The 27009-nt window shown below is 44.6% G+C and overlaps 1 protein-coding gene across 6 annotated transcripts in view; it reads right to left on the bottom strand.

Annotated features, from left to right (window-relative positions):
- SOX6 (SRY-box transcription factor 6) overlaps positions 1-27009 on the bottom strand; it is a 307461-nt gene that overhangs the window by 160513 nt on the left and 119939 nt on the right. For all 6 annotated transcript variants that reach the window (XM_075187593.1, XM_075187597.1, XM_075187595.1 and 3 more), the window contains one exon: positions 7301-7529. In XM_075187593.1, coding sequence (XP_075043694.1) covers positions 7301-7529 — 229 coding nt within the window. The remainder of the gene's footprint in view (positions 1-7300; positions 7530-27009) is intronic.

Below are 27009 nucleotides of genomic sequence, written 5' to 3'. Positions count from 1 at the left end.
AAGAGCCACGTAGACTCGTTCCAGGATTTGGGGGCTCTGCCAACCCCCAAGCACAATCCCCCCCTTTGGCTCTTTTTTTTTTTCTATGGCTGTTTTGCTGTGAAAGTGTTTCTCTGAGGACCCCAGAGGATGTTTGAGTGTTTGATGTAGAGCACTATGCAAATCAGCCAACTTTGATCACTTACATACACCATCAATTAACAAGGCAGACTGGAAAAAAGATCAAATTAAAAGCGTCTTCTCCTGCTAATAGTCATCTCTCTCCAAGAAATCATATGATTATATTAAAAATGATAATTAGTTTTTGTGTAATAGGTTCAGCTGAATATTAAGTCTGGCCCTTTTATTAATGTATTTATCCCAAAATATAAATGTTTGAAGAATAACGATGGATTTGAGAAAGAACGGTGTTTACCTTTCTGCTGCTATGTATGTAAAATATGTTACACATCCCGGGAATTGTTGTGGGATGAGGCACAGAAACTACTTAGAAAAGGGGAGTTTACATTACAGGAAAGTGGATAATATAATGGGTGGAACAAATGACATCTGATAAATCAAAGCTGCAACTTGTTGTATGATTATTCTGTTGGTCTGGGGCACAGGTGAAGACCGGGCTGAACCCCAAATCCCCTGTTGTAAGCTGAAATCACAAGGGCTTCACCCCAAATGTGCTTATTAAAGAAATGACAGGTAACCCCTTCAGTGCCAAAGCAGCTGGAGATCTTTAATTATCAAATGGCTACTGCAATTCCCAGCAGGTAGTTAAAGAGCATAATATATATATATATGTATATATAGAGAGAGATGGGACATATTTGTTCCTGCAGTGACCTTCATTCCGGTTACCAACAGGAAGTCTGATGTACATGACACCTCCCCGATTAAAAAATTCTCATCTCAAATTTCTTTCACTCCTCAAACATTTACAAATATATTCATGAATTTCCATATACACAGAGCTTAGATGTGCAATTTATCTGTAACTGCTCACTCGCCGCAGCTCACGCTATCGCCAGTGGACAAACCATACTGAGTCCTCTTTCCCAAGCTGACCCTCACCAGCGCCTCATCTGTCCAAGGTCATCGGTTCTAACAGAATAGCACTAACAGCAATTTGCGATACCCTGTTCCTACCTGACGATGTTGTAAATAGATTCCAGGTTGTACCTATTAGTTGGACTTACTCCTAAATTAGGCCCTTTGTTCCTATAATGATACTTACTTCTGATTGGCTGAAAGGTGACATGTGACATCTAATCATGGAGCAGAGTGTCACTTTTAGACTAAGGTTTATGGAGTTTCATATTATTCGGTTCCCAGTGAATTTTTAATAATCGTGTAATTTTAGGTGCAATGTAATAATGTTACCCATGTGTTTGTGTTACATTGTATCCCATCAGTAAGGGATGACCCTGCGGTTACTTTGTGTCCAGTTGTGTACTCAGCTGCTGACACTTTGTTCATACACACACATCTCTCTTGTGATTATGACCATCATTTATCATCTATTTAGCACGATGTGTCTTGTAGGTATAAGAGGTTAAGAATTCAGCAAGTGAATTTTTTATTTAGTTGAATAATAAAAAAGAGACAGAGATTATCATAGGAGAGCACATGAATCCTGGCGATGTTCCATGGACAGTTATCTGAGAACACAGCGCTCAGCCCTCTCTTAGTTTCGCCATCTCCCAGGAGTGTGACAAGGACACAACAAATTCTACTGTGTGACGTGGTAGAAAAATGACGTCTTGCGGCTGTGAGTGAACTGGACGCATGGCCGGGCTCGGTGGGACAATGTATCAGACAGGACCAGATAAGAGTGTATGTGTTTATGGATATATGGAAGATCAGACCCTATAAGACTCTGATTTGGGGCAATTCAACTGAACATTTAGCAGTTAAGATAAAATAGCTAATAATATTCCGATTTCACTGTTATTGATAAAGCACCAACATATTCTGCAACGATGTACAACAGGATTACATGCCTAGTTCAAACCCCGTCCGAAAGAACACAAACTTATTCTTTTATGGTAAACCATATATGTCGGCTGTACGAGACTCAGTCCGCGAGGATCTCACAATGTCCAAAGCTTTCCTAGTTCTATAGTGTCTGATAACTGCCCCCCTGAGTACAGAACATGAAGGGTTTATGTACCCCGTAATAAGAAGATGAGAGATTAGTGGGTAATCAGACGGGGCCACTTACCCACCAGTGACAACTCTAAGGGTACACGGGCCGTTTACCACAGTCCGCAGCCACAAGGGTTAACGAGCAGCGAGCGCAGGGATCGGAGGCCTGGTGCATTGTTTCGCCGTTGCCGCTGTGGCCTGGAATTCCAGTTGCAACAAATTGTGGGATCTGTCAAATAAAAAGCTGCTCAGAGAGTAATTCGGGAGGCAGCTGTTATTTCCTATTTGTTAAATCCCTTTATTACTCCATATAAGTACACAGCTGGGAAATAGAGTGGGGTGGGAGTTTAAACAAAATATTTTGGCTTGTAGACACACAGAATACACAGGATCCCTTGTGGAAAGCAATGTGCGATATCAGAGGGGAGTACGGTCGCTTTCAGCCAATGCATTTTCTGGATGATAAGGCTCCGTGTATTTTAATTGTTCTGGGCGTTGGCTGGACGGAGCTGTACACAAACCTACAGACACTTTGTTTAGGGCGTGGAATTTATAAAACACTAAGAAACAACATTCACAACTGTTACCCTCTGGAAGAAGTGGGAACTCTTTGTATATAGTGTATACAATTATACTCATTGTCCGGATATTACCAGCTTACAGGCTGTTCCCGCTGTGAGGGGGGCTAGCATTTAGATGGGACAGAGGAATTACTGGGGGGTAGGAGCCTGAATATATAGCAATGATATACTGGATACCTGGGAATGAAGAAGACAATTCACTCCAAGTGCAACGTCATTGTTCATGGAAGCGGATGAATGTGTCACTCAACGCAATCAAGTCCCAGGGCTTGTGGCCCCCAATATGTGGTGTCAGACACATAACATATATGGGGGGGTCGTGTGACCATATGAAGCACACGGCTGTAGCTGACACAGAAATCCGAGGGGTCCTCCGATATACATCATAAATTACAGTACGAGCACTGGAGTGATGACATCAGAACTCACCCATTATAAGACATGACATCACAACTTACTCTTCATACAGTTTAACAGATACAGCCTCTAACTGACATTCAACACGATGAAGGGACATTATACTGAAACATTATAATAGTTTGTGTAGGGCCATTATTGCTAATGAGAGCTGGGGGTTTTGGGGCGAGAGCTACAGGACAGGGTTTTTGGGGCAAGAGCTGCAGGACGGGGTTTTTGGGACGAGAGCTGCAGGACGGGGTTTTTGGGGCGAGAGCTGCAGGACGAGGGGTTTGGGGCGAGAGCTGCAGGACTGGGGGTTTGGGGCGAGAGCTGCAGGACAGGGGGTTTGGGGCGAGAGCTGCAGGACGGGGGGTTTAGGGCGAGAGCTGCAGGACTGGGTTTGGGGAGCTGCTAGACGGGGGTTTGGGGGGGGAGCTGCAGGACGAGGATTTTGGGGGGGGGGAGCTGCAGGACGAGGATTTTGGGGGGGGGGGAGCTGCAGGACGAGGATTTTGGGGAAAGGGGGAGCTGCAGGACGAGGGTCTGGGGGGGGAGCTGCAGGACAAGGATTTTGGGGAAGGGGGGAGCTGCAGGACGAGGGTCTGGGGGGGGAGCTGCAGGACGAGGGTTTGGGGAGGGGGAGCTGCAGGACGAGGGTTTGGGGAGGGGGAGCTGCAGGACGAGGGTTTGGGGAGGGGGAGCTGCAGGACGAGGGTTTGGGCGGGGGGGAGCTGCAGGACGAGGGTTTGGGCGGGGGGGAGCTGCAGGACGAGGGTTTGGGCGGGGGGGAGCTGCAGGACGAGGGTTTGGGCGGGGGGGAGCTGCAGGACGAGGGTTTGGGCGGGGGGGAGCTGCAGGACGAGGGTTTGGGCGGGGGGGAGCTGCAGGACGAGGGTTTGGGGGGGGGGGAGCTGCAGGACGAGGGTTTGGGCGGGGGGGAGCTGCAGGACGAGCGTTTGGGCGGGGGGGAGCTGCAGGACGAGGGTTTGGGGGGGGGAGCTGCAGGACGAGGGTTTGGGGGGGGGGAGCTGCAGGAAGAGGGTTTGGGGGGGGAGCTGCAGGAAGAGGGTTTGGGGGGGGGGAGCTGCAGGAAGAGGGTTTGGGGGGGGGGGAGCTGCAGGAAGAGGGTTTGGGGGGGGAGCTGGAGGACGAGCGTTTGGGCGGGGGGGAGCTGTGGGACGAGGGTTTGGGGGGGGAGCTGCGGGACGAGGGTTTGAGTGGGAGGACCAATGAGAAGCCGCAATGTCTGCAATGTCTGTGACTGTGGTTGCAGAGGCCCAGTTGTCAGACTAACCACAAAACTCCATAAAAATGGCTGCATGGAGTAGAACCCAGGTTCCAGAGAGGAGCGGATCTATAATTGTCCCCCCTAAGTGGCTTTATAATACTTTATACTAATCACTGGCTTAAACCAGTCATATCTGGATTCTATTTTCATTTTACACAGAACGTACAACAATTGCGTTCTACCTAGGATGCGCTCACAGTGCGTTGTGTTATTAGAGATATCATTGGTTGCTCTGGTAACCACCGCAAGTACTATATTTGGTGCGTCAGTGGCTATAGTATAGAGTACAGAGAACACGTTTACCACAGAGACCAGTGAATATTCCGCCACCGATGCAGCCAATGGGTGATAGCGCAGAAACACACGCGGGTCTCTCAATATTCATAATCTGTTTAGTGTTTCAATATTTTCTATTGTAGAACGACACATCTGAGTGTGTGAACAGATAATACGTTAATATTGCTGGGAGCAAACATTGTTCTGGTAATACATTTTAATGTAGAAATGATTAATCAGGATCCATTGTGGCTGACACATCCTCATTACTTTCTATTCACATCAATTCTACTAAGCAAAATATGTATCCTGTAATAATCCTCATCCGGTATTGTTACGCTGCGCTGAGGAGAACACGCTACACAGAGCCTGCTGATTAACACGCCAGACCCTCTCCAGGACGTTACATGTACATTACATACAGAGACATATTTATTTGTTTGAAACAGATTGATTGCAGGACCTTCTTACCTTGCAGTGGTGGATTTTGGTTGGTAATATTAATATATACATATATTATATAGGTATATAATTGCACAGCAAGAATATTACATGTTTATATCATGTAGCAACCGGTGCCAGCTTACATGGACATTTTTGAAGAGTGTTGCATGTTATGTATCTTTTAAAACATGTTAAAATGAGCATGACCTGTATGTTTTGACCTTGGCACCTGCGGTGAGAATCGTGTGTACCATGCTGCTGTGTCTTAGCGTGTATTTGGCGTTTACATCTCCTGGTGCAATGCCTCCAGCAGGTAGCACGCACCATCGGAGACGGGCACTAATTCATCACTTGTAGACTGTTTATTACAGCTTGTTACTGGATAATGGATGTCAGCCATGTATTACAGGGCGCTCAGCACAGTCACCCTATGAAATGACAGCTACACACATCTACAATGTTCCAGTATGGAAGCCCAATGTATTTACAGCGTACTCTGCACTCATGTAGCAGAACGATCCAATATACCAGTGTTGGCTAACCTGTGACACTCCAGGTGTTGTGAAACTACAAGTCCCAGCATACCCTTCCAGGAATAAGCTGCTATATATTGGCAAAGCATGCTGGGACTTGTAGTTTCACAACACCTGGAGTGTCACAGGTTAGCAACACTGCAATATACAGTATAAATGGACAGAGACACGTGCTGCTACAGCATGTACTTGTTTAGGTCACTATGTTATGTGAAAGTAACTAATTGTTCAGTATTTTTATGCATAATTGCGCTCAGCAAACAACAGCTGTCAGATGTGACGCTGTATAATAATAATAATAATACAATAACATATATAGGGAATCATTTATAATAATGAGCAGAGACTGACAGACGGCCCAGTGTGCGCTGATGATCATCTCCTGTCAGATATGATATTCGAGCAGGAGGTAACTGTGTATTTACAATTCTATCCTCCGCGAACAGCAAACGTAGCGTCCCGACTGAATGACAAGCGGTGAGCCACTTGTACCTTCCATTAATCAGGACGCCATATTGTCATCAATCACCGACGTCTGAGAACGCCTTGATTTATAACGATGATCTCATCCTATGACCTCACTTTCCAAACCCTGAATACTTAGCAAGATGAAACTATTGTGGTTTAGGGGGATACATTGTATCTACTCTACAGCTTCAGTACAACACTGTGTCTATGGGAGAGTGGGTGAAATGTCACCAATATGCCAATAACTAGTAAAGTGTTAATTAGTAATGAAATCATTATATTAGCTGATGATACTGGAACACATCTTCAGGACAATTCTCTGCAGAAATTTTGTTACCATAAGAACTATTTTCTCTGCAATATGGAATATATCTGTCAGTCACATAACAGACGCCGTATAGATATAAGATTCCCTCCGGCTGGATAACAGGATGGGCTCCCACACCTACGTTCTTCTTAGGGACACTGTGACTAGAAGATAATTACTGTTTATACGTCCCTGTAATTGTAACGGCCAGGTGAGCACAATGCAACCGAGAGACCAGAACTGACTTACAACACAAACTGTGCTAGTGACGTTCTGTCTTATGGAGATAATTCATATCAATGCTGCCATTCATACACATGGGGGATCTAAGCTCAGCTCGTGGCATGTTCCCAGTGCTCTGTGGTGAACACAGCTTGAACTAAAAATAGGGATTGGTGATCCCTACCCTGAATGCAACAGGGTTATTTACTATCAGAGGGGCAAACTTGTACAGTCCATTAACACATGACAACTCCTTAGTCTACTTAAGACTAGACTTGATGGAAGCCCATATCTATGGCCCCATCCTATGTTACTATATAACTGGGTCATGGACCAAGAATAGCTACACTGACATAGCAACAAACATGCGAAGCCACAAATCAATTATCCCTATCTTGTGCTCAGTTACCGCTGTGATTACCACGCAGTCAGCGCGGACAGGATACCAGTCTTTGAACACTTGTGTCTGTACCTATAGAAATGTCTAATTTAACTTCCGATTCTTTTTGCTGCTGGTGATTCCACTGTTCGCATGGTTTGTGGACGTAATGTTAGTTTTCTGCATTTTAAGACTATGAGCTCCTGGGCTGTCTGCAAATAAGACCAAGAGGTGGGAAGAGCAGACACAAGGACACAGAGATCTTACCATTCTATGCTGGGAGGAGATCATACTCTCCCAGTCAACGTCAGCCTGGAGTGATGTGAGCTCCTCAGAGTGAGGTTTGTTGTGTAGGAGGGTGTGCAGAGGCAGGTGAGTGCCCAGGTGCTGGTCATCATTATCCTCTGGATCCCGTGAAGCCAGGTCTCCGGTCATCTCCTCCTCTCCATCAGTTTTACACGTGAATGGAGAGGTGGCCGGATTGGACGACATCCTTCTGAATACAAGGAAAACAAAGAGGTGTTAGGATGTTAGGACGTATCAACATGAATTCACAGATTAAGGTAACAGCTGCTGAAGTGGCCCTAATGTCTGCTACCCCGGGCCCTAATGTCTGCTACCCCCGGGCCCTAATGTCTGCTATCCCCGTGCCCTAATGACTGCTACCCCCGGGCCCTAATGTCTGCTATCCCCCGGGCCCTAATGTCTGCTACCCCCGGGCCCTAATGTCTGCTACCCCCGGGCCCTAATGACTGCTACCCCCGAGCCCTAATGTCTGCTACCCCCGGGCCCTAATGACTGCTATCCCCGGGCCCTAATGTCTGCTATCCCCCGGGCCCTAATGTCTGCTACCCCCGGGCCCTAATGTCTGCTACCCCCGGGCCCTAATGACTGCTACCCCCGAGCCCTAATGTCTGCTACCCCCGGGCCCTAATGACTGCTATCCCCGGGCCCTAATGTCTGCTACCCCCGGGCCCTAATGTCTGCTACCCCCGGGCCCTAATGTCTGCTACCCCCGGGCCCTAATGACTGCTACCCCCGAGCCCTAATGTCTGCTACCCCCGGGCCCTAATGACTGCTACCCCCGGGCCCTAATGTCTGCTACCCCCGAGCCCTAATGTCTGCTACCCCCGGGCCCTAATGTCTGCTACCCCCGGGCCCTAATGTCTGCTACCCCCGGGCCCTAATGTCTGCTACCCCCGGGCCCTAATGTCTGCTACCCCGGGCCCTAATGACTGCTACCCCCGGGCCCTAATGTCTGCTATCCCCGTGCCCTAATGACTGCTACCCCCGGGCCCTAATGTCTGCTATCCCCCGGGCCCTAATGTCTGCTATCCCCCGGGCCCTAATGTCTGCTATCCCCCGGGCCCTAATGACTGCTATCCCCCGGGCCCTAATGACTGCTATCCCCCGGGCCCTAATGACTGCTATCCCCCGGGCCCTAATGTCTGCTATCCCCCGGGCCCTAATGTCTGCTACCCCCGGGCCCTAATGACTGCTACCTCCTGGGCCCTAATGACTGCTACCCCCTGGGCATTAATGTCTGCTACCCCCGGGCCCTAATGTCTACTACCTCCGGGCCCTAATGTCTGCTACCTCCGGGCCCTAATGTCTGCTACCTCCGGGCCCCAATGACTGCTACCTCCGGGCCCTAAGGTCTGCTACCGCCGGGCCCTAATGACTGCTACCCCCGGGTAATGTCTGCTACCCCCGGGCCCTAATGTCTGCTACCCCCGGGCCCTAATGTCTGCTATCCCCGGGCCCTAATGTCTGCTACCCCCGGGCCCTAATGTCTGCTACCTCCGGGCCCTAATGTCTGCTACCTCCGGGCCCTAATGTCTGCTACCTCCGGGCCCTAATGTCTGCTACCCCCTGGGCATTAATGTCTGCTACCCCCTGGGCATTAATGTCTGCTACCCCCGGGCCCTAATGTCTGCTACCTCTGGGCCCTAATGACTGCTACCTCTGGGCCCTAATGACTGCTACCTCCGGGCCCTAAGGTCTGCTACCCCCGGGTAATGTCTGCTACCCCCGGGCCCTAATGTCTGCTACCCCCGGGCCCTAATGTCTGCTATCCCCGGGCCCTAATGTCTGCTATCCCCGGGCCCTAATGTCTGCTACCCCCGGGCCCTAATGTCTGCTACCTCCGGGCCCTAATGTCTGCTACCTCCGGGCCCTAATGTCTGCTACCTCCGGGCCCTAATGTCTGCTACCTCCGGGCCCTAATGTCTGCTACCTCCGGGCCCTAATGACTGCTACCTCCGGGCCCTAAGGTCTGCTACCGCCGGGCCCTAATGACTGCTACCCCCGGGTAATGTCTGCTACCCCCAGGCCCTAATGTCTGCTACCCCCGGGCCCTAATGTCTGCTATCCCCGGGCCCTAATGTCTGCTATCCCCGGGCCCTAATGTCTGCTACCCCTGGGCCCTAATGTCTGCTACCTCCTGAACCTAATAACTGCTACCCCTGGGCCCTAATGTCTGCTACCTCCGGGCCCTAATACTGCTACCTCCAGGCCCTAATGTCTGCTACCTCCGGGCCCTAATGCCTGCTACCTCCAGGCCCTAATGTCTGCTACCTCCGGGCCCTAATGCCTGCTACCCCCGGGCCCTAATCGCTATGTCTATTTTCTCATAAAATGTTCAGGTGCAGATCTGCAATCCTAGTACAGCAACACAACAACTAAAACCATAATCACCCATATGAAATATTACTATTACAGGTGTAAATATATCTCTTTTCACAGTGACAATCAGACCAGTGGTAAAAAAAGAAAATAGTTGTACACGTATGTTCATCACAGAGATCCCCTCTCTTATGCTTGTACTATTCTGTATTACTCAGGGTGGCATCACACGCCTGTCACTCCATGCTTAAAGTGCAGCGTCTGACACACCAAACTGAGGATGTCACACGAGATCTGACCACTCGGGCACCTTCTACACCTCTGACATCGCTCAATATCATTGCATTCCAATATAAATGTTATATTTCAGCCATCCTTTAAGTGCTTATTGTAACCAGAAACATTTAAAAACGCTGAGATAAAACCGCTAAAAAAATGAGGCTTCTAAAGCTGGGAGAGTGCCAGAGATAACACCCCGTGTTATTGTATACTTTGTGGTTTCATTTGCAAAAAGAAAACTTCATCAAAACATATAAGATGGGGAAAAAAAGAATATCAAAGAGTATTGATACATTACAGACACTTGCATTTTGCACCTTGACACCCAATATCTACAGTTCTATAAATAATCAGCTTGCATGATGTTACCGCTCATTGGCACTGAACTGAGGGAGAGTACGGGCAACAGAATAACGCCCCCCTGACTTCTTCTTATCTGATTCATCAGCTCACAGAGCAGGTTAATCACAGACAATCCTCACGGCATTCACTTCATAGTAATAATAATGACCCAGTGACACCTGATTGTATCAATATGTCTCACACACAGGATGGGGGAACAAGTGTAATAGGAAGAGCAGAGTTTCCTGGATGATTGTCTGCAGACATCAGGCTACATACAGCCATGCACAGAAGGCTTTCCAAATATATGACATGTTGTCAGTTATGGGCTCTGGCCAGTGACCATGAAAATAAAACAATTCTATATGTGCGGCATCACGTTCTAATCTAGATGGAGAGAAACACTACATACAACTTACACGGCTGGATGGACACATTCGTCTGTATGTTACATTTTATGAGCATTTAATACAACATTAGGTACATCAAACTATCAAAGACTTTCAAACTAGAAAATGCAAGTCTAATTTCTGTTTTTTCTAGACGCACTTCTTCAATTAATCATAATTTGTTGGTTTGAAAAAAAAAAAAAAAAATCAAAACCCGCCTTTCAATAATTTATATCATTTTTCTGCATTAATATCCTTCCACATCAATGCGTTTCAAGTTTATACTTATTGTCATGGGACCCCATAAAAGCAGATTTAGTCTTATTTTATTGATTACAACAGTGCTTTCTTTCACAGTCAATGCATTAATAACACAGACTCCAAAAAAAGGGAAAGAAACACGTTAAATTTTAAAACGGGTTTCTATGTTAGCTTGTTAAAATGTTTTATTTAATGCCTGGAAACTCATTAGCAAAATTAGAGTTAATAAATTAATAGATCTTAAGATGAAGGTCTGTGTTGCAAAAACACAAATGTGGATTCTGAATTCTGGAAACTTATTTCCTGCAAAAAGATTTAATTACTACGACTGTGACCCAGTAAAAGGATATTTGGTGCAAAACTTTGTTACAGATGAATCCTACTGTTAGACACTTAAATCATTAAGGTGAAAAACACCTAAATATAAGTAACGTTTTATAGAATCAAATAGAAATGTGCATATTATAATGAATACTATATTCCCTTCCTGTATTTTCTGAATGTTTCTTCCTCCAATCAATGCACATAGTCCAACACATGGAGGTTAACGGATGACCTCTCCTGACCTTCCCAATCCAGTGCTGTCCTGCAGTCTTCTGCTTTATACAGTCACAGAACTCCATGGTGACTTCTACTTGGCTACTCTATTCCTATGATAAATCTGTACGGCTGCAATACTGCAACCTGGACATTTTATAAATTCTGAGATGTTACCTGCTCTACCCCCTTCCCCTCAGTCCCCACACTTCACACTGTCAGAATCATGGTCCTATCAGAGCCCCAACACAGAGGACCCAATCTATGAGCAACCTGCATAACAGCCCACTGAGTTTGTGGCCCAATCACCTACTGGACCAACATTCTAGAAACATGGACCCCAACAAACATATATACTGATATATTATGCAGATTATTATATTAATGACCTCTCTAGAGATCCCATAGATTGTAAGCTTGCGAGCAGGGTTTTCTTACCTCTCTGTCTGTATGTGTTACCCAGTATTGTTTTATTACTGTTTGTTCCCAATTGTAAAGCGCTACGGAATTTGCTGGCGCTATATAAATAAATGTTGATGATGATGATGCAGAACATTGCTCTGTCCCATCTACCCCCTGACAGATACTTTGTGGTATATTCTGCAGATTATTACATTACTGAAAGCTGCTGAATAGTATGCCTCAGTATTATTATTAAGGAATGTTGCAGCTGTACATGCAGTATCATTCATTAACCCCAAGTCCTGTGAGCTAAAGCGTCATTTTGTTGGTCTGCAGCTTAGGAATAGTGGAGATTCCACAGAAATGCAGCTATTGGAATTTTTTCTTAAATCTGCCCTTTGTTGGGTGGTCTTATCTACTGCTTTTGCTTGATACAGCAGTTAGGAAGAGTCTGGTACCTGAGAGACGCGTCAAAGTGCATGTCCGCTACCAGTCACAGACACGGCGGGGCGTGGCTAACGGACACGGCGGGGCGTGGCTAACGGACACGGCGGGGCGTGGCTAACGGACACGGCGTGGCTAACGGACACGGCGTGGCTAACGGACACGGCGTGGCTAACGGACACGGCGGGGCTAACGGACCCCGCCGGGGGCGTGGCCAACCAGCGTCGGGGCCTACCGGTGGATTGTCCGGCTCACCGGCAGGCCAGTCTGACACTGGATACATAGTGATATATTCTGCAGATTATTACATTACTGACCTCTCTAGAGATCTGCAGAACATTGCTCTGTCCCATCTACCCCCTGACAGATACATAGTGATATATTCTGCAGATTATTACATTACTGACCTCTCTAGAGATCTGCAGAACATTGCTCTGTCCCATCTACCACCTGACAGATACATAGTGATATATTCTGCAGATTATTACATTACTGACCTCACTAGAGATCTGCAGAACATTGCTCTGTCCCATCTACCCCCTGACAGATACATAGTGATATATTCTGCAGATTATTACATTACTGACCTCTCTAGAGATCTGCAGAACATTGCTCTGTCCCATCTACCCCCTGACAGATACATAGTGATATATTCTGCAGATTATTACATTACTGACCTCTCTAGAGATCTGCAGAACATTGCTCTGTCCCAGCTCCATATCACACACCTTTAAGTCAGGAATTAGTAACAAAGTTGGTTTTACTTTGACCCCTAGTTTGGGAATATCAGCCATTCATATAAGAACTTCAGATCTCTGAATAATTTCTCACCATTTCTGCTGGTTTCCACTCACTATCAATATAAAATAAATATTAAAAAAAGAAAAAAGAAGTAGGTGCTTTTGTCTGTAGTACAGCGGTAGTTTTACATGAAACAGTTATTTATATACCATCCGGAAAATCATTCTCTACATCATCTGCCCAACAACCCCAGATTGAGAGAAATAGGAAAGTTTCATTATCAGGCTGAAAAGCCCGGGGTCTCTGAAGCAGAAACTGCTCGGAAACGCAGGGAATATGATCCCACCTTAATTGCTCTTTAACATTAATTGATTTCATACCATTTTCTTGCAAAATGCACAAATCAGTTAAGATAGGAAACCACACTGGCATTTTACAAATTAGCAAATCGTTAACTTACTGGGACTATTTCTACAGACAAATAAATACTGATTAAAGGCTGTAGAAATATGAGCCTAACAGTCACACTTACTAATCCGCCACGTGGCTTCATGAATATTTCAGTGCAGGAAATATCAGGTGCAAAAATAAAAAATAATTAACTTATTTCCCAACTTAAACACCAGTTTTAATGTAACCACCCAGGTCTCACATAGGATTTAACAGCTAATTGTACTTTTCTCACAATTAATGAAGAGTAAAAAAAAACTCTCTCAACAAATTTAATTATCCGAGATTGAAATGAAACTATGGCTGGCAGCTCTCTAACAATACAATCCTGGAGCTTATTGTAATTAATTCTCCTGGTCTTAGGTTTCATTATCTAACACAGAAATGTATTTATTGTAGCTTTTAATGTTAGTTTCCTCATGTTCTGTGAGGTTCCATATTGTATATGTTTAGGAGTATTGCACAGATAATTTCAGGCACCTTGTTGTAATCAGCCATCGATCCATCTTTATAATACTTCAATCACACAGCGTATACAACTGGACCCCCACTATATAGACTATCCCACCACAATCGCTGCCCCAGCATGCCCAGGGGACGGATATCACATTCTCCAATATGAACCTTATAAAGAGAGAAACACAATTACAATTTCCTATTACCCAAAACAACAACTGAGAGATATCTGCCTGTAGAATGATGGTGAATACTTTGCTTAACAAATTATGGGCTGAAAGTTTGTGTTTTTAATGGGATGTGATATAACTTGTCCAAACGAAGCTTAAAAACCTGTCAAGAGAAATGAAACCAGCTGGAAACCGTAACAATTCCGGGCTAAATAGCTGAAATTCATGTATTGTGGTCATTGGCAGCCGTTCAACAATGATATCTAGGAATTCCCTGCGTATATCTCAATATATTCATAATAGAGGGAACATTCAGCTCACAACTTTACTGGTGATATTACATATATCTGACGTGAGAATACTGTCAACAATAGAGGGTTAATAAGGTGATGGACAGAGGGGGGTACACAGGAGACCTATGTCAGCACTATGTGAGCGCTGTTGTATATGAAGGGTTAATAAGATGATGGACAGAGGGGGGTACACAGGAGACCTATGTCAGCACTATGTGAGCGCTGTAGTATATGAAGGGTTAATAAGATGATGGACAGAGGGGGGTACACAGGAGACCTATGTCAGCACTATGTGAGCGCTGTAGTATATGAAGGGTTAATAAGGTGATGGACAGAGGGGGGTACACAGGAGACCTATGTCAGCACTATGTGAGAGCTGTGTTATATGAAGGGTTAATAAGGTGATGGACAGAGGGGGGTACACAGGAGACCTATGTCAGCACTATGTGAGCGCTGTTGTATATGAAGGGTTAATAAGATGATGGACAGAGGGGGGTACACAGGAGACCTATGTCAGCACTATGTGAGCGCTGTAGTATATGAAGGGTTAATAAGGTGATGGACAGAGGGGGGTACACAGGAGACCTATGTCAGCACTATGTGAGCGCTGTAGTATATGAAGGGTTAATAAGGTGATGGACAGAGAGGTGTACACAGGAGACCTATGTCAGCACTATGTGAGCTCTGTAGTATATGAAGGGTTAATAAGATGATGGACAGAGGGGGGTACACAGGAGACCTATGTCAGCACTATGTGAGCTCTGTAGTATATGAAGGGTTAATAAGACGATGGACAGAGGAGGGTACACAGGAGACCTATGTCAGCACTATGTGAGCGCTGTGTTATATGAAGGGTTAATAAGACGATGGACAGAGAGGTGTACACAGGAGACCTATGTCAGCACTATGTGAGCTCTGTAGTATATGAAGGGTTAATAAGATGATGGACAGAGGGGGGTACACAGGAGACCTATGTCAGCACTATGTGAGCTCTGTAGTATATGAAGGGTTAATAAGACGATGGACAGAGGAGGGTACACAGGAGACCTATGTCAGCACTATGTGAGCGCTGTGTTATATGAAGGGTTAATAAGACGATGGACAGAGAGGTGTACACAGGAGACCTATGTCAGCACTATGTGAGCTCTGTAGTATATGAAGGGTTAATAAGATGATGGACAGAGAGGGGTACACAGGAGACCTATGTCAGCACTATGTGAGCTATAGTATATGAAGGGTTAATAAGATGATGGACAGAGAGGGGTACACAGGAGACCTATGTCAGCACTATGTGAGCTGTGTTATATGAAGGGTTAATAAGGTGATGGACAGAGGGGGGTACACAGGAGACCTATGTCAGCACTATGTGTGCGCTGTAGTATATGAAGGGTTAATAAGGTGATGGACAGAGGGGTGTACACAGGAGACCTATGTCAGCACTATGTGAGCTCTGTTGTATATGAAGGGTTAATAAGGTGATGGACAGAGGGGGGTACACAGGAGACCTATGTCAGCACTATGTGAGCGCTGTAGTATATGAAGGGTTAATAAGGTGATGGACAGAGAGGGGGGTACACAGGAGACCTATGTCAGCACTATGTGAGCGCTGTAGTATATGAAGGGTTAATAAGGTGATGGACAGAGAGGGGTACACAGGAGACCTATGTCAGCACTATGTGAGCTCTGTAGTATATGAAGGGTTAATAAGATGATGGACAGAGGGGGGTACACAGGAGACCTATGTCAGCACTATGTGAGCGCTGTAGTATATGAAGGGTTAATAAGGTGATGGACAGAGGGGGGTACACAGGAGACCTATGTCAGCACTATGTGAGCGCTGTGTTTTATGAAGGGTTAATAAGGTGATGGACAGAGAGGGGTACACAGGAGACCTATGTCAGCACTATGTGAGCGCTGTGTTATATGAAGGGTTAATAAGGTGATGGACAGAGAGGTGTACACAGGAGACCTATGTCAGCACTATGTGAGCTCTGTAGTATATGAAGGGTTAATAAGATGATGGACAGAGGGGGGTACACAGGAGACCTATGTCAGCACTTTGTGAGCTCTGTAGTATATGAAGGGTTAATAAGACGATGGACAGAGGAGGGTACACAGGAGACCTATGTCAGCACTATGTGAGCGCTGTGTTATATGAAGGGTTAATAAGACGATGGACAGAGAGGTGTACACAGGAGACCTATGTCAGCACTATGTGAGCTCTGTAGTATATGAAGGGTTAATAAGATGATGGACAGAGAGGGGTACACAGGAGACCTATGTCAGCACTATGTGAGCTGTAGTATATGAAGGGTTAATAAGATGATGGACAGAGAGGGGTACACAGGAGACCTATGTCAGCACTATGTGAGCTGTGTTATATGAAGGGTTAATAAGGTGATGGACAGAGGGGGGTACACAGGAGACCTATGTCAGCACTATGTGAGCGCTGTAGTATATGAAGGGTTAATAAGGTGATGGACAGAGGGGTGTACACAGGAGACCTATGTCAGCACTATGTGAGCTCTGTTGTATATGAAGGGTTAATAAGGTGATGGACAGAGGGGGGTACACAGGAGACCTATGTCAGCACTATGTGAGCGCTGTAGTATATGAAGGGTTAATAAGATGATGGACAGAGGGGGGTACACAGGAGACCTATGTCAGCACTATGTGAGCGCTGTAGTATATGAAGGGTTAATAAGATGATGGACAGAGGGGGGTACACAGGAGACCTATGTCAGCACTATGTGAGCTGTAGTATATGAAGGGTTAATAAGATGATGGACAGAGGGGGGTACACAGGAGACCTATGTCAGCACTATGTGAGCTCTGTAGTATATGAAGGGTTAATAAGACGATGGACAGAGGAGGGTACACAGGAGACCTATGTCAGCACTATGTGAGCGCTGTGTTATATGAAGGGTTAATAAGACGATGGACAGAGAGGTGTACACAGGAGACCTCTGTCAGCTTTATAAGAAGCACAATATACCCACGTTGTGTGATAGGAAGTGTTTGTTTCCCTGTGGAACGTGCAAAGTTGTGTTGTGATAGTTTGTATCACATCTGCGGATATCCCGTATTATGTATATTGGTGATGACTTTGTCTCACATATCTTTATAAGCTGATTCCACATCTCTGTGAGTGGTATTAGTATCTCGTGTATAAATACACTGGGAACTCATCTGTGACTCCCTGGCTAGGTGCAATCTATAATACATATATATCACATATCATCTGCATGTCCCTCCAAACTGGGAGACGTTTAATGAATAATCTTCTTGAACTTTGATTAAAACACAAAACTAATTGACCCGTCTCAGTAAATGACAAATAAATTATTCCTGACACAATAACCAAAAATGAATAAAATCTCTTAAGAATAACCTGAGCAATAAACAATGGCCCCAAAATTACCCCACAGCTGTAAAAATACAGCAAAGCTGCCTCCGGCTGAGAGGTTGTTACACACTATTTGCTTTAGGAAGACTGGGTCCTCGGCCTTAATCAACCAATAAATTATTTCCTGCAATTACATTAAATAGAAAATTATCTTCAAATTGGGAGTGTTAATTGAAAATCAAAATTCAGAGTGAAGTTTAGAAATTACACGCTGAATGTAATTAGCCAGGAAAGACTTCACCTCTGTTTTCTAAACAAATGTCGGGCGATTCACCCGCTGACCACGGACGTGATGCAACTGGGTCTATTACCAGCACATAAACAGAACCTGGTGTAGATTAATGATAAGAAAACATGTTCTATGTAATACTGCTGGTCTGCACTACTTTGTGTGTAAACATCCTAGCACAATATTTTATTGTTGTGCATAAATGTTCGGTATCCACAGATAGATGAAACGCACAGAAGTGTCCAACCACAAGCTTCCAGATATTAATTAACGTACTAAAAATGGAGATTTGCCCCAAGCTTTGTAGCTCTATTAAGTGAAGTAATAGGTTGTGTTCTAATAAGTATAGCCAACATGTTTACTGTAGTAAAGAAAATGCATAATAATATATATATATATAATCTCACACTAACTGTGCTGAGTTTGCCAGCACTTGCGTTTGCCAACCAGAGAGATTTTGAAAAGGAGATAATGATTTGTAAGATAGCTAAGAAAAGGTTCCTGCTTAAAACTTGCCTTTTGAAGAAAAAAAACAATCTTCTATGTGGGATTTCTGCTTTCAAGCAAGAAAGAAATTTACCTTGTAAGTGTGATCCTTATTACATTCACCAGCCACAGGGAAAATAGTAAAAAAACCAAAACAGATATTTGGCAAAATGTAGAAATATTTTAAATTAATTTCCTACAATTTTCTGCCCCCTAAACTTGCTACCTGAGACAACTGCCTCATGATCGCCCCATTCCATGTAGTCATTATCATCCTCTCAGGTACTCTGCACTGAACATGTCACTGTTAAAGGGGCTTCTACCCCGTCACCAATGATAGTGACTTGGTCTCGTGAGGTCACCCTGTTAACGAGACACAATAAAAGCTATTGGTGACCCCATACTTTTTAGTGGTGCAGATCCTCCAGTAAAATGTATTTTTGAGGCCCTTTCAAAGTCAAATGACACAATATTAAAGGAAACTGGTTCCACCTCCCAGAATATCTGCACACTCATCTCCTAAAATACTCAGTGCTGCTGTGAGAATGCCAATGATCTGATTGGCTATAGGTAGTTCCATCTCCAACCATTTCAGATAGGTAGACATCCCGATTATTTGAAGACTGAATACAATAAGGTGCGCAGACCGTAGTTAAATGCTGATCTTTAAATCCAATATTATAGGATTGCTCAGAATCCAGCCTACATGTTGAGTGATAGCAGTTGTCCTGCGTTGTGCCACCAATCCGACCAGAGTTACCTCCTAAACATGAACTGTAACTCCTGATCGGTTTCACTGACATATAGCAACTTGTAGTTCATAGATATTATGGGATTAAACAGCGACAATATTGTGACGCTGTTATTCTAATGGATGAAACAGGTGGTATCCAGTTACCTAATAGTCGGTAAAATAAAAACGTGACATGGCGACCTAGATGCGCACTTTATGCTTTAAGGACACGGTCTCTCCCAGGAATTGTGCAGATGAGTTAAGACGACATCATTTTCCTTCCCTGATCTCAGCCGTCAATTTCACTCCATAATTTACATCAATTCTCCAAATGAAGACTAAGTGACTGCACCACAAGTCACAATGATTATCTGCAACATCTTCCGCGAAAAAAGAGGGACTTTGGTGCTGAACACTGAACACTTGAAAGATTGTTCCTGAAAATAATTTGTAGGGACTCTTAAGGGATGAATCCATTATTTAGAGACTCGCACCATTATCTGCGAGGAAGAGCCAGGCTCTCTTTGTAGAGCGCGACAATTGCAAATTCTCCACCCTTCTCCTCTTTAAATTCCAGCTATTTCCCCCCTGCAGATTAACCCCTATGCTGCCAGCTGCAATCCTCTCCGAACAGATATCACTGAGTGCGACTGAGACACACAGGTTCCATCGTACAATCAGAAACTGAATGAAAAATGTGAATATTTCAAGGAAATGAAAATCAATGTATTCAACAGACTCAACATCAGAGCAGGCCGAGTTGAGATGAATGAAAAATGAAATCTATTGTCTATCAATAACTTATATTGTTCCAGTTGATGTAGATTTCTGATCAGCCAGGCAATGTGGGGGCAGAGAGCAGCGTTATGTATAACAGACACTACAAGTTGTTCTATCACAGGGGATACGTCTTCAGCGCCGGTGTAATACCTGTCCGACAATGTGCTGCGTCCACTGTAACGTGAATGTTGTATACAGACTGCATAATACTAATCAAGACACAGAGTAAATGGCCTGAGTAATAACGGCAGCCATGGAAACACCAGAAAGTGGAGATACCAAATTCTGTCATCAAACTCTTTGGAGTTTTGATGATAAACTTTTTTTTTTTTTTAAAATAAGTTTTTATTGAGGTTTTTAGTAACAAACACAGGTTACATATATGCAATTTCAACAATATTCGTTTTGGATGGCGAATAATAAAGAGATTATAACATCATAACAACATCGCACTAAGCCAAAGGTGGCTGAATGTGTCAGAGAGTGCGGACATTCCCATCCAGGAAAGGTGGGTATAGCTGACCTGACATATAAAACATAAAGACAGACAGGGGGGGGGGGGATATAACAAAGAAACATAAGGAAAGAATGGGGGATGGCAAGATGCAAGTCATCATAATAATAAAAGGCCTACAGCATATAGAGAGGAGATATAGAACATAGCCTAATCCAACCATTACAGACGGCTGGTTCACCCCTGTAACCTAAAGATACATGTTTCAGACGGATGAGCCCAAGGCCGCAAACTCTGGCGAATCTATAAAGTCCAGCCAAGGTCTCCATATAGTATAATATGTTACAAAAGAGTCCCTATCTGACAAATATAATTCTTCCATGGACCTGTAATATTCTAATCTCCTGATCCAATCCCGAACATTTGGTGGCGTGGTTGTTTTCCATCTCACAGGTATGACTGCCTTGGCGGCTGATATCACAAATTTTAACATAGATTTTTTAAAGCAGGAAATTGGCATATCTACTTTATTGAGGAGCCAGTACACCGGGGTATCGGGAATAGCCTGGCCAAGCATCTTCCGTGTGATGCCTATAACCTGTGACCAAAAGGGTTTTAGTACGGGGCAATCCCACCAGATATGTAATAAAGATCCTGATCCTGAACTACATCTCCAACAGGCACTAGACAGTCCGCAAAACATTGATGATAAACTTTTATCTACTCGCTACTGAAACCTTTCATTAATGACACAAGACACTGATCCAGCATCCAGAGGAACATTGAGAGCCAGAGATGTCATCTGTGTGTAATCTTGTACAGCCACACGGGCGCAGCCGGCGAAAAGGGAACAGTTCTGAGAAATGTTATTCAAATGCCCATATTTACCAAAATCCAACACTAATAAAATCTTATATACACCAGTCTCTTTTATATGGACGTACCCTCTTTAAAATGTTCCATAAAAGTTACACAACCTGCATTAAGACAACAGAGAATACAGCACTGTGTAAATAAAACAATTTAATTGGTACAGGTGTAATTTTCACAGTATTCCGTGAAAGAGGCTGATTTTGGACAAAAATCCCTTTCAGAATATTTTCCAATATATAACGCGTGGGTAGAACACACAGAGACACGTACGTCACGCTGTACATCACTCTACTCAGTAATTAACATTATGTAGAAATAGTAAATTTGCAAAAAGTATTTTTAAATGACTAATTGCATCAATGTTTTCAGGAGAGAGACTTTTTGTGCTAGAAATCAAAACGTCTGTAAAAGATATAATAAAAAACATTTTTACAAAACCATCTCATCTTAGAATTTTGTGGAAGTAAATATTAGTTTCTTTTTATCTTTAATCCAGACGGTTCCAGCTTTATTCCGCTAGCTAAGTGGCCCTAGGATGGTTTATGGTGGGCAGGTAGCAGGTATTTATAACACATATAATGTTCTTGTCTCTCGTCCTGTCGGAGTGTTGGCGCGCTCCCAGAATGCACTACACACTGGGAACATCGCCAACCACAATAGTGGTGTTGCTGACAGGTCTGTTGAGACATCTGTGTATGTGGATAAGGGATTTATACTGATAGTGATGGCTGGAGAAGATGCTGGAATACAGCAATAATATGGGGTGATAAAGAAACAGAGATATAGGGGATAACACCAGGGTGGGAGACAGAGATGGGAAAGGGGGGAACCCAAGAAAATGTGATGGGGAGAAGGATAGGAAACAATTACCCTACTAAACTGTTCAATACTAACCGTGTAATTGTAGCTGGTGTCACGATCAGAGGGTTGGTCACCCAACCGCAATGTGCCGCATCCAAAGACACCACCTCCAAAACACTGTACCAACCGTTCCTGACCTTCTGTATTGTTATTAGAGTAATTATATCCAAACACACAACTTTCATCTCATAGCTGGAGTATTAGATGGCCCATCATGATAATATAATCTCCTGGTTATTCATTGTTGTCAATATTTAATTCTATTACACTGTACACAGACATAGGACACTACACCCCCAACATGACCTGACCACTGGACATGATCATAATACAATTCTATTACACTGTATACAGATATAGGACACTACACCCCCAACATGACCTGATCACTGGGCATGATCATAATACAATTCTATTACACTGTATACAGACATAGGACACTACACCCCCAACATGACCTGACCACTGGACATGATCATAATACAATTCTATTACACTGTACACAGACATAGGACACTACACCCCCAACATGACCTGACCACTGGACATGATCATAATACAATTCTATTACACTGTATACAGACATAGGACACTACACCCCCAACATGACCTGACCACTGGACATGATCATAATACAATTCTATTACACTGTATACAGACATAGGACACTACACCTCCAACATGACCTGACCACTGGACATGATCATAATACAATTCTATTACACTGTATACAGACATAGGACACTACACCCCCAACATGACCTGACCACTGGACATGATCATAATACAATTCTATTACACTGTATACAGACATAGGACACTACATCCCCAACATGACTTGACCACTGGACGTGATCATAATACAATTCTATTACACTGTATACAGACATAGGACACTACACCCCCAACATGACCTGATCACTGGACATGATCATAATACAATTCTATTACACTGTATACAGACATAGGACACTACACCCCCAACATGACCTGACCACTGGACATGATCATAATACAATTCTATTACACTGTATACAGACATAGGACACTACACCTCCAACATGACCTGACCGCTGGACATGATCATAATACAATTCTATTACACTGTATACAGACATAGGACACTACACCTCCAACATGACCTGATAACTGGGTATGATCATAATACAATTCTATTACACTCTATACAGACATAGGACACTGCACCCCCAACATGACCTGACCACTGGACATGATCATAATACAATTCTATTACACTGTATACAGACATAGGACACTACACCCCCAACATGACCTGACCACTGGACATGATCATAATACAATTCTATTACACTATATACAGACATAGGACACCACACCTCCAACATGACCTGACCTCTGGACATGATCATAATACAATTCTATTACACTATAAACAGACAGAGGACACTACACCCCCAACATGTCCTGACCTCTGGACATGATCATAATACAATTCTATTACACTGTATACAGACATAGGACACTACACCCCCAACATGACCTGACCACTGATCATAATACAATTCTATTACACTCTGTACAGACATAGGACACTATGAAGTGACCACTGACCACTGGATATAATGTTATCTCATTAAATGACTGGTAAACACACTATTGCTCTCAGCCATAATAGTCAGAGGGTGAATGTGATGTCTCGGGTTTAGGACTTTAATGACAACGGCGCGGGAGCGGACGGACAGAGGTCACAAGCCAGGAGATTCCTGGGCACAAGCGACAGAAAGTGACATGAATACGTTCAGCAATCAGAGAGTCATACTCATTACAGGTGACACGCGACATACCTGTAAACACACGGTACAGAGAAGCATGTGAATAGCCCCTACAAGGCAATACACAGTTATAGTCCTAGAGGAAGAAATGTCTCTGGTTTCTGCCATTCTGATAGCGGCTCCTACTCTCTACCTGGCCACGACCCCCCTGCCCCGAACACAGCACCACAATGCACAGAAATTCCCAAACATCAATACAAAGAGAAACAATGGAGATATCTGATCCTCAGCCCTAGGGCGATGTAAATCTCACCTGCTTGTAGTCGCCCTCATTCACACAATTCTGTTGGAACACGCAGAGCGGCTGTGAAATCAGGTCTCACAACTGCATTATGTACATAGAACATTCCTAAATATAGGGTCAGAGGGGATACAGCGAAATGGAAGCACCTGCCCGACATGACCAAACAGGCGCCAGGAGTATTGTCTGCAGGGAAACCGTACAGAACAATCTGCCCCACGTATCGGGGTCACACGCTACCTGCCCACCAGGTAGTTACCCCATTCTCACTAACTGTGGTTATAGAGCAGAGTGACGAACACAGGAAACCACTCTTCCAAAATCTGGAACTTTTCTTCAAGTTTCTGTAGATTTAGAAAGTGTTTGTCCCTGTAGAAGCTCCAGGTGACCAGTGCAGAGGCCCCACCATAGTCCTGGAGAACAAGTCAATAAGTCAGGTACAATGATGGTTCTAATGGGACATATCTGTAAATATCCGTAGAATTCACTTTATACACAGACTGTTTATAGTATATTTATTATTATATAGCATTCTGTTAACTTTGTTTTTATTGCATTTAATGCCAGTTCCCATCTTCTGGGTAAATCCGGTTAGATTCTGACTTGGGCCAACTGCGGCCAAATATATGTCAAATGTAAAACTACTGGATGCATTTAGGAAAATATAATATGGGCTGCAAAATCCCACCCAACACGGTGACACAGTGGTTAGCATTGCTGACTTCCAGCGATGGGGTCATGAGTTCGATTCCCACGAGGGCCCTATCCGTGTTTGTGTGGGTTTCCTTGCATGCTCCTGACATACTGGCAGGTTATCTGGCTTCTGACAGAATGGATCTGTCTGTGTGTGGCTGGGAATTAGACTGTAAGCTCCAATGGATCAGGGACTAAGATCAATCATTATACAGTCAGCAAATGAGCGCGACCAAGATGGTGGCCTCACTTGCGCACACCTCCCAACCATCCTGATTTAGGAGGGACAGTCTTGATGGGGCCACAACGGGGGGAGGTATAACTCCACTCACTTTCATCTAGCGATGAACGGGGGCCGCATAAGCGTGGGAAAGGGGAGGGGAGTACGAGGCAGCATAATACATTCCCCCAAGGATGTAGCCACACCCCTGTCATTATGAGATCACGCCCAATCACCCGCTGTGCCAATGTGAACAGACACATGTAAAGTGATTTGAGACCTATTGGTAGAAAAAAACCCACTATATAAATAATACAAAATAATTATTATATATGCAGAAGATTTCATCACTTTTTGGAAAAAAAGAGAGTTTATCAAGTTTTTCACATTGAAACTAATCAGTTTCTCCCCCCACGAGGCTGAGCTGGCAGTGCAGGGGGGCACGCAGGATTTTCAAGGGGGGTTCCCCCCCCCCCCACCCACAAAAAAAAGAAGCGAGAGAGCCGCTGCGCATGCGCCCGCGCAGCTCCGTTTCGGCAGCACTGTACTATACAGCAGCTGCGGACGCTTCTTTGTCAGCGCCGCGGCTGCTGTATAGTACAGTGCCGCTATGTAGGGGCACTTCTTTAGCAGAGGGAAGGGGTTTCTAGAGACCCCCCGTGAGCCCCTGCAGTGTGAGGGTTACGTGGTGTATTATAGACAGACCTGTACCTGTAATCATCTCTCTGCTGGTATCTGGTCCCGCTGTCTGTGAGCATGACTGAGGGACTACAGCAGTTATTATGGAGTATCCAAGCACAGCCATTATATAGGTACACTGGGATCAGACCGGACCTGGCAGCCACAGAACAATACAACAAGTCTGAGCAGAAGCAAATGTCCTTTGTACTTCTACCGAGACGTGGTGTGGTGTGTCCGTCACAGCCTCTGTTACACAGTGAGGCCGCGGGAGTAATATTACATCCGCCAGATCCCAGATCTCTGACACGGATCAGCCGCACCAGGAATGAAGGATCCCACTCTGTGAACTGTCCTCTGGATATACAACAAATGGAAACAAATCGTTTAACTTTCCCGCACCTTCATTCCTCCAGATATGAAGCTAATTAGTGTCTGATTAAATAATCCTGTATTACAGCAGGAAATGAATCCAGACAGCAGGTTCCTGCTAAATATAAACTTTAATGTTTTCTAATTGGACCGATCACAAATGTTACAATGGAAATGAGTCAAGAATACATCAGCTGTCGGGAAATGTAACAGAGTAGAGTTGTAGTTAACAATCTCTATACTGAGCACTGATCAACCCATGCTGATCCCCTATACACTGAGCCCCCCAACACGCTGAGCCCCCTATACACTGAGACCACCAACATGCAGAGTCTTCTATACACTGAGCCCCTGTACACTGACCCCCCAACATGCTGAGCCCCCTATACACTGATCCCCCTATACACTGAGACCACCAACATGCGGAGTCTTCTATACACTGAGCCCCTGTACACTGACCCCCCCAACATGCTGAGCCCCCTATACACTGAGACCACCAACATGCGGAGTCTTCTATACACTGAGCCCCTGTACACTGACCCCCCCAACATGCGGAGCCCCTCATACAGAGACCACCAACATGCGGAGCCCCCTATACACTGAGCCCCCCAACACGCTGAGCCCCCTATACACTGAGACCACCAACATGCAGAGTCTTCTATACACTGAGCCCCTGTACACTGACCCCCCAACATGCTGAGCCCCCTATACACTGATCCCCCTATACACTGAGACCACCAACATGCG

Source organism: Mixophyes fleayi, chromosome 10 (genome assembly GCF_038048845.1).
Source record: "Mixophyes fleayi isolate aMixFle1 chromosome 10, aMixFle1.hap1, whole genome shotgun sequence".
NCBI lineage: Eukaryota > Metazoa > Chordata > Amphibia > Anura > Limnodynastidae > Mixophyes > Mixophyes fleayi.
Note: the sequence above shows the minus strand (reverse complement) of the source record. Positions and strands in the feature narration are given on the sequence as shown.